Genomic DNA, 17,243 nt, shown 5'->3' on the forward strand with positions numbered 1-17,243 from the left:
TCTACAAGTATGGTTATATGACTTTCTCCAACTATGCTTGAAATAAGCACATGAAACAGATCATAGCTAAATGTAATGGCACACATGAACAATGCCAGTATTTCAGAGGCAGGGGCAGGAGGACCTGAAGTTCAAGACTTGCTGAGTTGCATAGAGTTCCAGAGCAGCCTAGGGTATACAGCAATTTGCCAGAGGCCGAGAAATGAGGGAAACAGGCAAATGTTCTTGCTACTGAGGTATATCCTCAGCCTTCAGTGCAGTTTTAATATGCATTCCCCCATGACTAAGGATGCTGAGCATTTTTCATACATTTATTGGCCTCTTTCTTTCTTTCTTTTTTAAATAACTAATATTTAAGTATATGGGTGTTTTACCTGCATGTATGTGTGTGCATGTGTGTGCCTATTGTCCAAGGAGGTCAGACAAGGGTGTCAGATCCCCTGGGACTGGAGTTATAGACAGTTGCAAGCTGGCATGTGGGTTCTGGGAATTGAAACTGGATAATCTTGCTCTTAACCACTGAGCCATCTCATGAGCTCCTTTTATTTCTTCTTTTGAGAATTGTTTCTTTAATTCTATTCCACTGATTTACAAGTCAGTTTTTGTTTCAGCACCATGCTGGAACATGAATTTTGTTACAATGAATGGCTCCATAGTATAATTTGAAATTAGGTATTGTGATGTTTCCAGGATTTTCTTTCTACCTAGGATTGCTCGACTGTGTGTCTTTTGTATCTTCATATAAGTTTTAGGGTTTTGTCTTGAGAAGCATGTCACTAGAATATGTGTTGCAAATGCAGACCGCTTTTGGTAATATAGCTATTTTTACAATACAAATTTTGCCAAACAATGAACACAGGAGATCTTTTTACAGTATAATGTCTTTTTAAATGTCTCTTTTCCATGTTGGAAAGTTTTCATTGTGGAAGTCTTTCACATCCTTGGTTAGGCTTATTTTTGTTGCTGTTAATTATTTGTTTTAGCTACTGTGAATTTTTTCCCTTTCCCTTATTTCTTTCTCAGCAAGTTCATTACTAGAAGAAAAGCAACTAATTTTCATGTGTTGGTTTAGTGTCCTTTTGTACTGCTAAAAGCATTTATGAGACATTAAGAGTTTTCTGGGAGTCTGTAGCACTGGTTCTCAGTCTGCGGGTCAAACGACCCTTTCACAGGGGTCGAATATCAGATATCCCACATATCAGACATCTACATTATGATTTACAACAATAGCAAAATTAGTTATGAAGTAGCAACTAAAATAATTTTATGGTTGGGGGTCACTACAACATGAGGAACTGTATTAAAGGCTCATAGCATTAGGAAGGTCAAGAACCACTGGGTCTTTAGATATAGGGTCATACAAACAGGGATAATTTATCTTCTTCCTTCCCTATCTGGATCTCTTCTTCCTGCTGGTTTTATTGCTTTAGCTAGATTCTCAAGCATTATACCAAGTGGAGTAGATACTTTGTCTCATTTAAAAAAATGCTTTCAGTTTTTCCTGCTCAAGTATTATGTTGGCTGTTGGTTTATCATATTATCTTCATTATGTTGAAGTATATTCCTTCTATTTGTTTCTTTGGGGCTTTTATCATAAAATGTTGAACTTTGCCAAAGGCCTTTTCACATCTATTGGTATGACCATGTGATGTATGCATATGTAGTGTATGAGCACACCTGCGCGTGCTTGACTATTCATGTGTGTGATGGTCAGAGACTGATGGCAGGTATCGCCTTCTAATGAGTTTCCATTGTATTTCTGAGGGTCATTCATAGCTTCACCATCTCTCACTGAACCTGGACTTCACCTTTTCAATTACAGTGGCTGACCAAGGAGCTACTGGGCTCTCCTATTTTCCCCTATTTCCCTCCCAGCCCCTAGCACTTAGGTAGCAGGCAGGCTGCCATGCCTTTCATATGGGAATGGGAATCTCAACTCAGGTCCTCATGCTTAAGCAGCAAGGACTCTACCCACTGAGACATCTATCTCCCCAGCCTAGTTTCTGTCTTTAAACATATGTATTGCTATATTATATGTGTTGATTTGAACCATCCCTGGATGAAACTCTGGAATGAAACTAACTTGATTATAGTGTATGGTCTCTGCAATGTGTTATGAATTTGGTTTGCAAATATTTTATTGATAATTTTTGTTTCTATGTTCATTATGGAAATTGGTCTAAAGTTTTCTTTCTGTGTGCTTACCTGATTTTGGTATCAGGGTAATACTAGACTCACAGAATGAAATTGTTTGTATTTCTCTGCTTTTTATTTCAAATGACAGGAGCACTGGTGTGAGCTCTTCATTAAACGTCTAATAGAATTCAGCGGTGAATCTGTGCAGCCTGGGCTTCTCTTTTTTGGAACTCTTCATTGCTGTTTCAATCTCACTGCTTATGGTAGGCCTATTTAAACGGTTTACATCTTCTGGATTTAAGTAGGTCATATGTGTGTAGAATTTATATCCTATCTTCACTTCCCAATTTTCTTTAAATGTAAACTTTCAAGGTGTTCCTTAATAATCTTGTGTCTCAGTTAGGGTTTTCATTGCTGTGAAGAGACACCATGACCATGGCAACTCTTATAAAGAAAACATTTAGTTGGGGTGGCTCGGTCACAATTCATCTATTATCATCATGACAGGAGCATAGTGGCATGCTGGCAGACATGGTGCTGCAAGAGTAACTGTAGACAACAGGAAATGGTAGACCGAGACACTGGGTGGTATTCGAACAAAGGAAAACTCAAAGCCTGCCCCCACAGTGATGTACTTCCTCCAACAAGTCCATACCCACTCAAACAAAGCCACACTTCCTAATAGTGCCAGCCTTTATGAGATTATGAGGCATCAATTACATTCAAACTACCACATCTTGTAAATCTTGTATGCAATGCTCCCTTTTTAGCTCCTTAGTCTCTTTTGATTACTTTTGCTAAAAGTTTCTTGATCTTGTTCAGTTTTCCAAAGAACTTTTTGATTTGCTAGTTTTTTGTATTATTCTTTCAATCTTCCATTTCATTAGTTCCTGCCCTGAACTTTCTTATTTTATCTACTGTTTTGGGATTTGGTTTGCTCTTTCTTTTTCTTTCTTTTCTTTTCTGACTGTAAGGGGTATCATTAGATTTCTTATTTATTTGAGATTTCTCTAATATTTCAATGTCAACACTTACAGATTAAAAACTTCCCTTTTAGACTTGCCTTAGTTGTAATCCCAAAGGGTCTGGTAAATTCTTTTCACTTTCATTTGATTCCTGATTTTTTTTCAATAGTATCTTCAATAATAAAGCAGAGTACTGTTTACTCTCTGATGTTTTATATTTTCTGTGGTATCTCTTGCTATTGAGTTCTAGTTTTATTCTAGTATGATCTGTAGAAGAGATTATTTTTATTTTTTTTATTTGTTAAGACTTCCTTTATGGTTTAAACTATGATCTGTTTTAGAGAAAGTTCCATGTGCTGTTAAAAGGAATATGTATCTCAGTCTTGCTGGATGAAATATTCTATACATGTCTGTTAAATTCATTTAATCTATGTATAGCTCAGTCCTTAAATATTTTGATTTTTTAATCTGAATGACCTATCTACTGATGATAGTGGGGAACTAAAGCCATTTATTTTAATTTTTCAGAACTTCCATATACTTTGGAGTCTATTAGTTTTGTTTTATAAAGTTGAGAGCCCCAATGTTTGGTGCATAAATCTTTTAACAATTGTTTAATTAATTAAATAATTGATTGATTTTAGTGTGTGGAGTCATGCAAGCCAGCCCACACCTTTGGAGGTCAGAGGACATCTTGTTGAAGTTGGTTATCTCTTTCCACAGTATCAGTCCCTAGGATCAAACTCAGATCATCAGACCTGCAGGATGCACCTTAAGCTGCTAGGTCATCTTGCCTGTCTAACTGTTCTTTCTATCTTCTTGATGAACTGTTCCTTAGTATATATGGCCTTTATCTTTTCTGGTTAATTTGGCTTTAAGTCTATTTTATCAGAGAGCAGAATAGATACATCGCTTGTTTTCAGTCTGCATTTGCTTGAGATATTAACTTAAATTCTTTCTCTTTCAGTCCATGTTTGTCTTTGCTGTGGATACTTTAACAGTATTCTTTCTTCCAATAAAGGAATAGGAGGGTCTTTCCATTATTTTGTATTCTTTAATTTCCTTCATCAGTGTTTTGTAATTTTCAATGTAGGGGTTTCTCATCCCTTTTAAAATCCCAAGTGTTTTTTAATTGTTTTGTTATTAATATAAACAGAATTGTTAATGATATGTTCCAACAGTTCACTGCCTGTAAAAAGAAGTGGAACTGATTTTCGTGTCTTGGTTCTGTAATCTTAAGTTTTACTAGATTTGTTAGTTTTACCCATTGGTTTTGTGTGTGTGTGTGTGGGGGGGGGTATTCCCAAATCTTTATTTGTTTGAGACAGCTTCTTACTGTGTATCTCTGGCTGGCCTGGAACTCATTAATTGCATTAGGCTAGTTTCAAGCTCACAAACATCCACTTGCCTCTGCCTCCCAAATGCTGGAACTAAAGCAAGTGCTGCCACACTCAGTCAACTTTTCATTCTTGTTTAGTAGCTGTGAGCTAATTATACTACAAGGAAGTACATTTTGAATTATCTTCTCCTAATTACTTTAATCCTTCACTCTGAATATATAGTTAATGATTCTCTTGTGGCTATCTCCTTCAAGAGCATCAACTATGAACCTGAAAGAATGTCAGTGCCTGCCTTTAATCCCAGTACTCGGGAGGCAAAGGCAGGCAGTCAGATCTCTGAATTCAAGGCCAGCCTGGTCTACAGAGTGAGTTCCAGGACAGCGAGAGTAATACAAGGGACTTGGTCTCAAAACAAAACAAAGAATATTAACTATGGTTCATTGTGCAGAAGGGCACTTGCCATCCAGCCTGACCATTGATTGAGCTTGCTTCCAGAAAACTACATAATGAAAATAGAGAACTAACCCTACAAGTAGTCCTCTGACTTCTACATATACATGACATACACAGTGCTAGTCAAATTCCCTGCCAGAGGCGATATTAGCAATGTAGTCTACCCCTTCTCCAAAGGTCCCAACAACAGGCAGATGCATGATTTCACCAAAATTCACTCTAGGGAGCCTGTTAGTTTATTGGGCTTCCTTGCAGATCACTGATAAGGGGGCTACTACTTAAGAGAGGGGATGCTGGTGCTCTCCCCCCAACAGACCACACCCAATAGAGATGAGGGCTTTCCCGTAGCTGCATAGATGGAACCCTTCTCTAGTCTTTAGAAGCCCCCACTTTTAGGTGGTGCTAGGATCATATTTAGGTCCTCATGTTTATAAGGCAAGTACTTTACTGAAAATTATCTCAACATAAACTTTTTTTTTTTTTTTTTTTAGACATTGAGTTTCTGTGTAGCCCTGGCTGTCTTGGAACTCACTCTGTAGACTAGGTTGGCCTCGAACTGCCTCTGTCTCCCAAGTGCTGGGATTAGAGGCATGCGCCACCACCCCACACCAGGTAAACATTATTTCTAAATGCTTTCATTTCCTGGGTTTACAGGTATGTGCCACAATGGCCAGCTCTTATTATTATTATTATTATTATTTGGTTTTTTGAGACATGGTTTCTCTGTAGCTTTGGAGCCTGTTCTGGAACTAGCCCTTGTAGACCAGGCTGGCCTCGAACTCACAGAGATCCACCTGCCTCTGCCTCCCAAGTGCTGGGATTAAAGGCGCGCGCTACCACCTAGGTCTTATCTTTTCAAAATAAATTTTATTATATTATTCTCCTTCCCCTCAAGGATGAACTAAAACCCCTTAGTATGGTATTTGACTGTTAAGTGTATGGTCCTAAGAGACCAAAAACAATTCAACATGTATACAATCAACTGATTTTCTACAAGAATGCTAAGACAGTTAATGAAAAAAAAAAAAAAAAGAGACCTGTGTCAGTTTTTCCACATCGACAAGATACCTGCTATAAATTTAAGAAGGAGGATTTGTTTGGGCATCTTCAGAAGTACAGCTGGCTTCAGAGCTCCTGGGCCTAGCTGAGAGCAGACCATCAACAACAGGAGATGTGACACGAGAGCCTCTTCACCTCATGGCAGGAAGCAGACAACAGTACAAAATGGACCGGGGCCAAGACTTCCTCCGCCCAACAGCTGTTCAAATACTGGATCCATTAGAAGATGAAACCACTGTTTAGGTCAGAGCCCTCATAAACTCTCTGGAAACACTCTCACAAATACAACTAGAGACATGCTTTACTAACCCCTTAGGGTCTGTCAATCCAATCAAATTAACAAGATTGACCATGACAAGTTTCTTCAGTATGCTGGGACAACTGAATAAACCACATGTAAAGCAAGGTTCTATCATATCATATGGGAAAACCAACTCAAATGAAACAAAGGCCTCAATAGAAATAAAATTGTGTAACTTTTAGAACAGGAAAAATGTCTATAACCTTGGATTTTGTATTTATTTCTTAAATTTGATAATAAAAAGCAGAGACAACTAATGAAAAAATATAAAACTGAAATCATCAACAGTCAAAATTACAAAAATTACAGATTATGTCTGATTGAGTTTGCCACCTAGAGTATATAAAGAATGACAGCTCAGTAACAACGTCAGATATAAAATGGACAAAGGGGGGAGAAGGAGAGATGGCTCAGTGGTTAAGAGCACTGGCTGCTCTTTCAGAGGTCCTGAGTTCAATTCCCAGCAACCACATGGTGGCTCACAACCATCTATAGTGGCAATTTAATGCCCTCTTCAGCCATAAAGTTGACAGAGATGGCCCAGTGGTTAAGAGCACTGGCTATTTTCCCAAAGGACCGGAGTTCAATTACCAGTAACTACATGGTGACTCATAACCTTCTGTAACTCCAGATCCAAGAGATCCAACAGCTTCTTCTGTTCTCTGCAGACACAGTACATATGTTGTGCAGACACGTAACAGAAAGTAAAACAGTCATATATACTTTTTTTTTTTTTTTTCCCAAGACAGGGTTTCTGTGTAGTGTGACAGAGTCCCAGAGATCTTAGTACAACTGACTCTATGGTGGAAGTACCATTCTGGCTGTAAAACTCAGCATGTAGACAGCACCTGCCAAAACTAAAACACAGGCCTAACCCATCAAAGTCCATGAGGAAGTCACTACATATACTAACCTTGCTTTTTGGCTTCTGTAGTTCTGCTTGAACCCAGGATTTAAGACCAGACTGAGCAACATAGCAAGACTCCATCTCAAAATTAACTAATCTGGGAGGGTGTGTAGGAGAAAAAAATATACAGGAAACAAACACAATATTCTCTTCATGCTGAAAAGACAATGCGTTGATGATGGACGGTTTTACATCAGAATATTTTGATCACGACCTTTATAGTGCACTCAGAGACGTGGGTAATCTGTTGGGTAGCCCAGCACAGATTTACAATGCTTTGGTTTCAAAACCAGGGCAAACTGCTAAATCAGTCATCAAATATTTACTGAGTCCACATGTAATTTGTAGTGCCAAATCTGTGTTTACAACACTCAGTTTTTTACCTTCTTAGCATTCTATTTTATTTTGGTATATAATACTCATACATAGGGCACAATGTGATGTTTTGAAATGTGATGTATACTGATCAAAGCAGAGTAATTAATATATCCATCACCTCAAATGCTTTTCACTTCTTGCTGACGAAATACTTGAAATCCTTACCATTATCCTGAAACACATAGTGCATTACTGTTACCTGTAGTCAGCTGACTGCAAGAGAACATCAGAACTTAGTCATCCTGTCAACCAACACTGCACCTGTTGCCCAACCTTTCCCAATTGCCCACTCCTTACAAGACTGGAGTTTGTTTTGTTTTTGCAGTTTTGGGATCAAACCGAGGGCTTCAGTTGGAGATATAGCTCAGCAGTAGTGTGTTTACCTACATGTGCAAGGACCTGGATTGGATTATTTGCATGCACACACACACAAACACACACCCTACTGCACGCTAGGCAGGCACTCTGCTACTGCACTACACATCCTCCCTGTACAGACTAGATTTTCAAACTCAAGACAGTATATATTTGGGAAAAAAAAAAAAAGAAAAGTAGGTCCAAATCAGGAATAGTGTACATCTGCAATATAAACTAAAAAACAAAACAACAAAACCAGAATCAGGTGAATGCAACACAGAATTCTACTAGAGCTCCAAAGAAGAACAAAAACACTCCTCAAACTATTCCATAAAAAAGAAAAAGAAAGGAACACTTGTAAATTCTTTTAACAAAGCCAGTATTAACTCTGATACCAAAACCAGACAAAGATCCATCAGAAAAATTATAGATCAATTTTTCTGATGAACATCGATGTAAAAATTCTCAACAATGCATTTTTTAAAAAAGATTTATTTATTATGTACACAGTATTCTGTCTGAACATATGTCTGCATGCTAGAAGAGGGTATCAGATCTCATTATGGATGGTTCTAAGCTGCCATGTGGTTGCTAGGAACTAAACTAAGGAAGAGCAGCCAGTGCTCTTAACTTCTGAGTCATCTCTCCAGCCCTCAACGAGGTATTTTCAAGAGCACTGACTACTTTACTAAAGGACCAGGTTTGATTCCCAGCACCCACATGGCAGCTCACTATTTGTAGCTCCAATTCTAGGGGATGCAACGCCTTCTTGTGGCCTCACTGGGTACCAGACACACAAATGGTGCACAGACATATTTGCAGCAAAACACTCAAACATATAAAATAAAAACTAATAAATTAAATATAAATTTGGTTTTTTGCTTGAAATATTTTTTAAGCCAAAGTAAAAACACATCAATAAGATTATCCTATCCTTTTTCAGGGTCTAACCAGGTAAAGGAATGGGAATAAAAAAGATCATATTGAATAAATTAACCCATACCCAGAAAGACAAATGTTGCATGTTGTCTCCCATCTAAGGATCCTAGCTCCAAATATTCAGGTATGAGTACATATTCTGGAGTAACTTTAGAAACCAGGAAAGTAAAAAAGGGACCATGGGGGCAGGAAACACAAGAGAGGAGGAAAAACGGTACAGATGATCTGAAGGGGGAAATGGGAAAAACAGGGGTGCTCTAGTTGGGGAAGGGGACAGAAATAAATACAAAAAGGATGTCTGAAAGTCTTAAGAAATCATACTATTAGCCATCTACCTAAAATACCTATAGTACACTTAAGTCAGTGTACAAATATACATATACAGTTTAATGAAATTTTCCCATCTGGGCTTACAATGCTACATCCAAGTGCCAAAGACCATCTAACAAAAACCCAACACCAGGTACAAGAAGCCCTCTTTTGAACTGTTGACCAGGGTTGTCTAAGAGACTTTAAAACATTATAGGCTCTTCTTATCACCCTTGGTTGTATCCCAATGGTGGAAAGTAAGTCCCTATTGCTGAAGACACCATGCTTTCAGACACAGGGCTCAGAGGCTCCTAAACTAGAACCAACCTGAAAGCCTCCTCCCTTGGAACTAGCTTTCAAGGCACCAGAAAATACCATGAAAGCTTCCAAAGAGGGGAAGAAACCAACAATCCTATAAACCACAATCACCAACAATGTTTGATAATCCTATGGCACAGTAATAGTACACATACTTTGCTGGTAACCAATAGCTTTCTAACTGGAATTATCAACAGTTCAATGAGAGGTAAGTGATGTCTGGAACTGGAAACCTAGTCACCTACCCAGGCCTAGTGAGTTCATGAATCTTGAAGAACCCACACTCAGCATTTACTACGCCACCATAATCCCTAATTTGTCCTTATACTCACATATAAGTATAGTCCTCACCCCTCATAAGGAAACTTCTCTTTCCAATGGATGGACACCATACAAAAAAATTCACAAGCAATCAAAATGCAGAGCTGTGGGATCCAGTCCCAACTGATATCTCTGTAACACAACTCTAAGACTCAGGGATCAATGCAGAAGAGAGCCCAGAAAGATTGTAAGAGCCAGAGGTACAGAGAATTTGAAAGTTTCTCATAGGAATGTCAGAAGCTATACCCATTTCCAAAAGTGACAATCACATTAACAGGGATTAAAACTTTAACAGGATTTGGGGAGGAGGTATGGGAGAGATAGGCAAATGAACTCTTAACATTCAGTCAACAATAAGCGCTATCAGAAACGTCCCACAGGAGAAAATTTAAAGCAGTCTGTTCTCAAGGAACTTACAATGTTGACAAGAGGAGGCTAACACAAAGAAAGCTATTAGCTAAATAAATAAACTAGTGTGGCTCAAATAATAAATGTAAATTATACATAAAAAACAAAAAGCATGATCAGAAGTACTAGCAGTTACAGAGTAAATATAGAAGGCTCAGAAGGTGGATAAAGAGGGATAGGCAAAAAAGAATCAAGAGGATGAGTCAAGAAAGAGGAAGAAAGACGCAAGTCAATCATGACATAGAAAGGTAAATGAAGACAAAACTCAGCAGAACCACCAGTCTTGAACAGCCTGGATCAGGAGCTAGTGGAAGACACAGGTGGTTGGAGCCACTCTACAGAAGACCTTAAAGATTGAACGATTTTCTGACTTCATGAAATAATTGATACAACCATTCTGAAAGTAAGGTCTGAGGGTGCAATTCTAACCTGTTTTAATAACTGTTATATGAACGTCATGCATGTACAAGACTAATAAAGTAGGAGAGGAAGCTCAGAATAAAGAGGGTTCCAATTTTGCATGATTTTGAGTTACACGTGATAGCAATTTATTAGTTATAAAGTGGCCGGCCAGATTATGACCAGTGAGCTGAGGGAAAGCATAAGTATGGATGCATTTTAGAACTATGGAAGGCTGATCCTTAAAATACAGAGAAACAGTCAAGCTCCAGGGAGTCAGATAAGACAAGTATGGGAGAAACCAACTGAATTTAACTGAAATTGGACCAGTAAATGGGAAGGAAAAAAAAAGTCCAACTAGGAAAAAAGACTGATCTTGGGCAGGAACACAGACAGAGTCCCATCCTGGAGAAAAGGCTGCATAAATAAGTAAGCAGTAAAGGAATAATAATAATAATAACAACTGCAAAGACACCATTTAAGATTTTCTTTTTAATATTTACTTAATATTACTTTCAGTGTATAAAGTTTTACCTGCATGTATGCCTGTGCACCACGTATGTGCCTGGTGTTTGTGGAAGCCAGAGGCTTTAGATCCTATGGAACTGGAGTTACAGATGGTTGTGAGCACAGATGAGTTCTGAGAACTAAATCCTGGTCCTCTAGAAAAGCAGCCAGTGCTCTTAACCAATGAAGCATCTCTCTCTGGCCCCATTTAAAATGGATGGGCAATGAGGTATACACCTTTAAAAACAAAGAATTTTAATGAATTTAATTTAAACTTCCAAAGAGTAAGAAGATTATCATTGTCCTTTTGTAGATGAGGATAACTGAGGCACAGAAAAGCAATTTGCTTGATTATACAAATACTAGATTTACAGTATAGTGTGGTAAAGGGCACACCTACTGCCCAGACCTGGTTTCTAAGTAAGCATCTGCTGTGTGCCAAAGTTTTTATACATAGGTTTGATGTGTGTGGGTGTTATATACCTATACGTTGTGCAGTACACACAGTGAAGATAATTTTTGAAGGAAAAATATAATATGCTCTCCATTCTCCTTTCTGTCTTTTCTTCATTTAACTAAAGCTATTCTATACGCGCACACACACACACCTTTTTTGTTTGTTTGTTTGTTTTTCAAGACAGGTATCTCTGTGTAGACCAGGCTGACTTTGAGCTCATAGAGATCTTCCTGCCTCTGACTCCTGACTGCCGGGATTAAAAGTGTGTGCCACCGTCCAGCTATTCTTTTTAATATAGTCACAGTCAGGATTGTGACAATTAGGAGAAAAAGGAGTCATTTATTGTTCAGCTCCAAGCCTCAAAACTGAGGTTTTTTTTTTTTCTTTTCTCAAAACAAAGTTTCATTATGTTACCCAGGTCGGCCTTAAACTCATGGCTCTCTAGCCTCCACCTCCCCAGGCTGTGATTACTGACCTATGCTTCCACACCTAGTTTCAAAATTTGACCTTTGTGTATGTGTATTTGTAACAGAACAAGAGTTTTGAGGAAGACATTGTCTACACTCAAATAGTTCTTTTCCCCTATCAAGAGCTTGAACCCGACCATCTGTTGCATTGCATGAGACAAAGTTACAAGAATCTGAATCTAATAGCAAGCTGAGGGAGGGCACATAAACACCAGTACTTGGACCCAGCCTTGGTCTATAGTGAGCCTCTTGTCTATTACAAAAAGAAAAATATAGTACATGTAATGGAAGGTTTTTTTGGCAGAAAGAAGAGGGGAAAAAAAGACTACATTGTGTATGTAACTGACTCATCCAAGATACTGGGTGAACATTGAAGTTTCAACCTCCAGGATTTCAGAATATGGTCATATTTGGAGTTTAATAAAGTGATTAAGTGAGGTTACTAGTGTGGGGCTGTTGCTAAAATGCATCCTCATGGGGAAACATAAAAGACATCTACCCCTGGGAAACCAATGAGTTTACTGGATTTCCTTATTACACATAGGTAACAGGTTACTTACATGAGTGTGGCGCTCTCCTTCACTGACCAAGGCCCCCACCAGAAGATCTTTACTCGGGAGGAATGAAAGTTTTCCCACAGCCACACAGATCCAGCCTCCTCCACTAGGTTTCACCAGCCTATAGACTCTAGCTCCCCCTGACACCCTGAACAATTAGTTACAGAGTTGCATACAATAGCTGGTATAGAGTGGTTCAGTACTCAAGGGAAGATTTAGTGACCCTCCTCAGCCATTTATGAGAGGAAGTAAAGAGTTCAATAAGCCCAGACGGGATGCTCTTTTCTATGCAGGCACAATTAAACTGAAGAGGATGTTTGTTTTACTTTAAGAAGAGTTGTGAACAACAGGGGTCACAATCCAAAAGGCCTGGATCTAAGAAGATGAGGCACTGGGGATGCATGCACACAGGGAACCCCACGGCAGGACAAGGCTGCAAGAGTCATCTGTAGCCAAGGTCAGAAGTCTCAGAGAAAACCAGTACTGGCCAGTACCTTGACCTGGGACTCTCTGCTTCCAAGGCTGTGTAGAAATGAAGTTCTTTATCTAGTCTGTGGTACTGTTATGGCAGCCCTGGCAAACCAATACCTTCTCCAAGTTAAAATCATTTACAGAACAAAATAAAATAAAGCAACTTGGAGAGAATCTAGAGAAATGGGTCTGATCTCCACTTTCCTGGACAGTAATGAGAACACTTTCAAGCTCTCTTATTCTCATGTAGAACTGGCACAATAAACTGGAGGAAGCAAATATTATCTTCCTGGTTCCAGAGCTGGGATTTCTGAATCTATGAGGTGGTTTGAATGGTCCTAATAGGCTCATATGTTTGAATACTTTCTCCCCAGTTGGTAGAATTGTTTGGGAAAGATTAGGAGGTGTGGCCTTGTTGAAGGAGGTATGTCACTAGGGACAGGTATTGTGGAACATTAGTTTAAGATGTGTTACATTCATTTATGCTGTGGAATATTTGTTTAATGATGCAAAGATGTGCTGTATTCTTTTCTGTTGCATTTGTTTAACTCTGTAAAGCTGTGTCACTTTGCCTGCCTAAAACACCTGATTGGTCTATGAAGAGTCGAATGGTCAATAGCCAGGCAAGAGAGAGAATAAATATGAGAAATCTAGGCTCAAGGGCGGAGAACAGGACAACAATGGCCAGCCACCCAGCCACAGAATAAGAAGAACAAAATACAGAATAAAGAAGGGTAAAAATCCAGAGGCAAACCTTAGTTAAAGAGAAACAGAGTAAGTTAGAAAAGCTGGCTAGAAACAAGTCAAAGTAAGGCCAGGCACTTATAAGCAGGATAAGTCTCTAAGTTTTTATTTGGGAGGAGGGTGACAGGCCCCAAAGAGTAAAAAAAATTAAACTCCAAGCAGGCTTTGAGGTTTCAAAAGATTCATGCCATTCCCAGTATTCCTCTGTGCCTTCTGCAGAGGACCTGGCTTCAATTCCCCGTACTCATAAGGTGGCTCAAAAGCACCTCTAAGTCTAGTTCCAGGAGACCCAAAGCCTTCTTCTGGCCTCCTTGGGAACCAGATACTCATGTGGTGCACAGATAAACATGCAGACAAAACACCCACACACATACAATAATAAAATTTAAGCCACCAATAAAATGCTTTCTTTTCTAAGGTGCCTTGGTCAGGGTGTTCTGTCAAGGCAACAGAAAACTAAAACACTTAGGGTTTTACAGGGTTAAAGTCCATCAGACAGCAGAGCAAAGAAAGCCAAGAGCTCACATTTTGATCCACAACCAAAAGGCAGAGAGAGTTAACTCAAAAGGGTGTCCTTATCATTCTTGAAGACCTTACTTTACACTCCAAACTCTCACGAGTTCCCATCTACTGTATCCAAGAGTTGTTCATGCTTTAGAGTTAAGTGTGTAGCAGGTGCATAAGTCTCTCTCAGAGGACATCCATACTGTGTCAAGAAGAAAGGGTTACAAGAAACAATGACATTCAGTTTTCATGAAATAAGAAGGTAAAAGTCAAAAAGGGTAAGAAGATTGGGAGCTCATGAAATCTCATGGAACTTGAGTTCCATTCCCAGGACCAACATGGTAGAAGGAGAAAAATGACTCCTACGTGTTGTCCTCTGAAATCCACATGTGCACTCAGGTGAAGACACACACACACACACACACACACACACACACAAAGACGACTCAATTTAAGGGCCAGCAACACTTGCTGCCAAGACACGTGACCTGAGTTTGCTCAGTTCCTGGAAACCACAGGATGGACCCCAGAAAGCAGTTCTCTGATTCCCACACATGTTCTCTGGCATGTGTGTGTAGGTGCACGCCAATACACGTGCATGCAACTAAATAAATAAATAAATGTAAAATTGTTTTCTAAAAGCCCAGAAAAGTCATCTACAATAGTGCCCATCAAGAAATTTTAAAAATTCTGATTTTTAAACTGAAGTTGCCTAGGTTATAAACTATCAATAAAATGGCGAAAATCAATAAGAAAAAAGTAGGATACAATCACTGTCGTTTTAAACTTTTAAAATTTAAAATGTTGTATTCTCTATCTGCCTTTAACACCAGTCCTAACAGCTACTTAAGCATACCCAATTTTATTTTCTTTCAAGAATAATAATGACACAGACATAAGATTCTGTTCCTATGAACTTATTTTTAGATTCTACCATTTTGGCTAATTTCATTAACAATTCAAATAGAGAAGATAATGGATTAATGGTGTCCAAGTCACAAGTGTGGCTCATATATGGTTCCCGACTCATCTATCATACCACTTTCAACACAAAAATAATTTGTTTTTAAAACCTACTTCACAAAATAGCTAGACTTACAGAGATTTTAAAAGTCATACTGTTTAAAAATAGATGTTGAGCACCGAATGGGAAGGGAGGCCCCATTCTGAAATAAATTAATATTGATCAGTCTGCACAGAATGAGGGTGAGACAATGCCCACACCATACCTGGCAGTCTGCAGATTTGTATGGCCGTGAACGTAAGGCGGCCACACAGGCCAGGGTTACCAGTGCCAGCTCAGCAGCTGAGCTCTGGGAGAAAAGGCGGCATCTACACATAGGCCACTCTGGAGAACTAGAACTTACAGCCAGCCTTTCTGGAAGCGAATGGAGAATGTGGCGCTGGTACCGGGAAAGTCTGACAACACACGGGGTTGCTGGGGGCTGGGGAGCTTCCAGGGCTACCGTGCCGAAGGCGTACCGCAAACGCCGGGGGGCTAATATTAATTTATACCCCACCCTTAGGAGGGCCGAGGAAAGGGCTCGACCTTACCTTGTCATCCTCGCATCTCTTGCCCAGGCCCTCCCTGGCCTGCAGCCGGCTGCTCAGGCGGCCGTAGTCGGCCTCCTTCTGGTCGATCTGCTTCTTATGCGTGTCTACCAAGAGCAAGAGGTCCGAGTTGCGCTTCTCCAGGCGCCCACGGGCCACCTCGGTGCGCTGGACTTGGCCCTGCAGCTCGGCCACCTCCTCCTGAAGCAGAACGTGGCGCGAGGAGATGCTCCAGTAGTTGAAGGCAAGGACGACGATGACCAGCAGCAACACCACCAGCACGAAGGAGGGCAGGCGGCCGGCCCGCCGGTTGGCCCCGAAACCCACCATGGGGCCGGTGGCTCCGCCGCCGCCGCCGACACCTGCGGGCAGCGCCGGCCTGAGCTCCGAGCCGCCTCGGGACCAGGACCCCCGGAGGCGGGCCTATCTGCCGGAGCGCGGAAGGGGGCGGGGCGTCGCGGGTCCTCCCCGCCCCCTCGGCGCCCCCTGCCGCGAGCCCTCCAAGAGTCGGAGCGCAGCAGCGGAGCAGGCGCCCGCCGCAGGGGACCGGGAGAAGGAGGCGCCGGTATCCGATGCCCGACGCCTCAGGGCTGGGGGCGGGGACGCGGGCCGGAAGGGGGCGGGTTTTCTTCGTCCCCGCCCACCGGCTGGGGCCGGGGCGCCCGGGGGGCCATTAGCTCGTTTCCGCCGACGCCCCCTCTTCTCGCGAGATAGTGGGCTTACTCTCGTCCCCTTGCGGTCCTGTCTCGCGAGGGTTCTCTGGAGGCTGGGGTGCACGGTCGGGGTCGCGCTGAGTACCTGGGTGGGTGTGCCTACTGCTGCTACCTGGGTGGATCCTTTGAAGCCAGGTCTAGGGAGAGCCTGCTTTAAGCTGCCCTTTGGCAGAGTTTTGCCTGGTCAGGAATTCTGGGATTGATAGCACCAAGTAGGGAAGGCTCTAGGTGAGGTGCGACCAGAGAGGGATGTCTAGGAAGGTTTTCTTCTTGTCCTTGTTTGTGCCAACGACGTGGGAAAACCAAAACCAACAGTTAACATCAGCCCACAAAACAGCGGTGCCCAGACAATACGAAAAGAAAGCCAGAGAACCTAAGCTGTAGGAAGCTCTGGGATTGAGATGTGTTAGCAGCCTGGTTTCCAAGGTTACTGCTGTCACGGACAGAAAGAATTCCAGAACGCGGTGCTCCTATTTTAAAACGCTCTGCTGCTTAGGGTTGGAGACAAAGTCCAGAAGCTGCCCTCAGTGAATGGCAGCTAATGCGCCGTTACTGACGGCTGACACATTCCGAATTAGCAATAGCAGCGCTTACAAGTTGTTTCTGCACGCCTAGTTTTATATCCCTCCTCCCCCAATAACAGTTTAACAGAAAGCCAGGGAACAAAGATATTCGGAAACTT

General features: G+C 41.0%; 1 protein-coding gene across 2 annotated transcripts in view; it reads right to left on the reverse strand.

The window, feature by feature from the left end:
* Positions 1–16,442, reverse strand: part of Golm2 (golgi membrane protein 2) — an 81,738-nt gene extending 65,296 nt beyond the window's left edge. For both annotated transcript variants that reach the window (XM_057781736.1, XM_057781735.1), the window contains exon 1: positions 15,852–16,442. In XM_057781736.1, the coding sequence (XP_057637719.1) occupies positions 15,852–16,178 (327 nt within the window). In that variant the 5' untranslated portion in view covers positions 16,179–16,442. The remainder of the gene's footprint in view (positions 1–15,851) is intronic.
* Positions 16,443–17,243: the final 801 nt, after the last annotated feature.

Source organism: Chionomys nivalis, chromosome 9 (genome assembly GCF_950005125.1).
Source record: "Chionomys nivalis chromosome 9, mChiNiv1.1, whole genome shotgun sequence".
NCBI lineage: Eukaryota > Metazoa > Chordata > Mammalia > Rodentia > Cricetidae > Chionomys > Chionomys nivalis.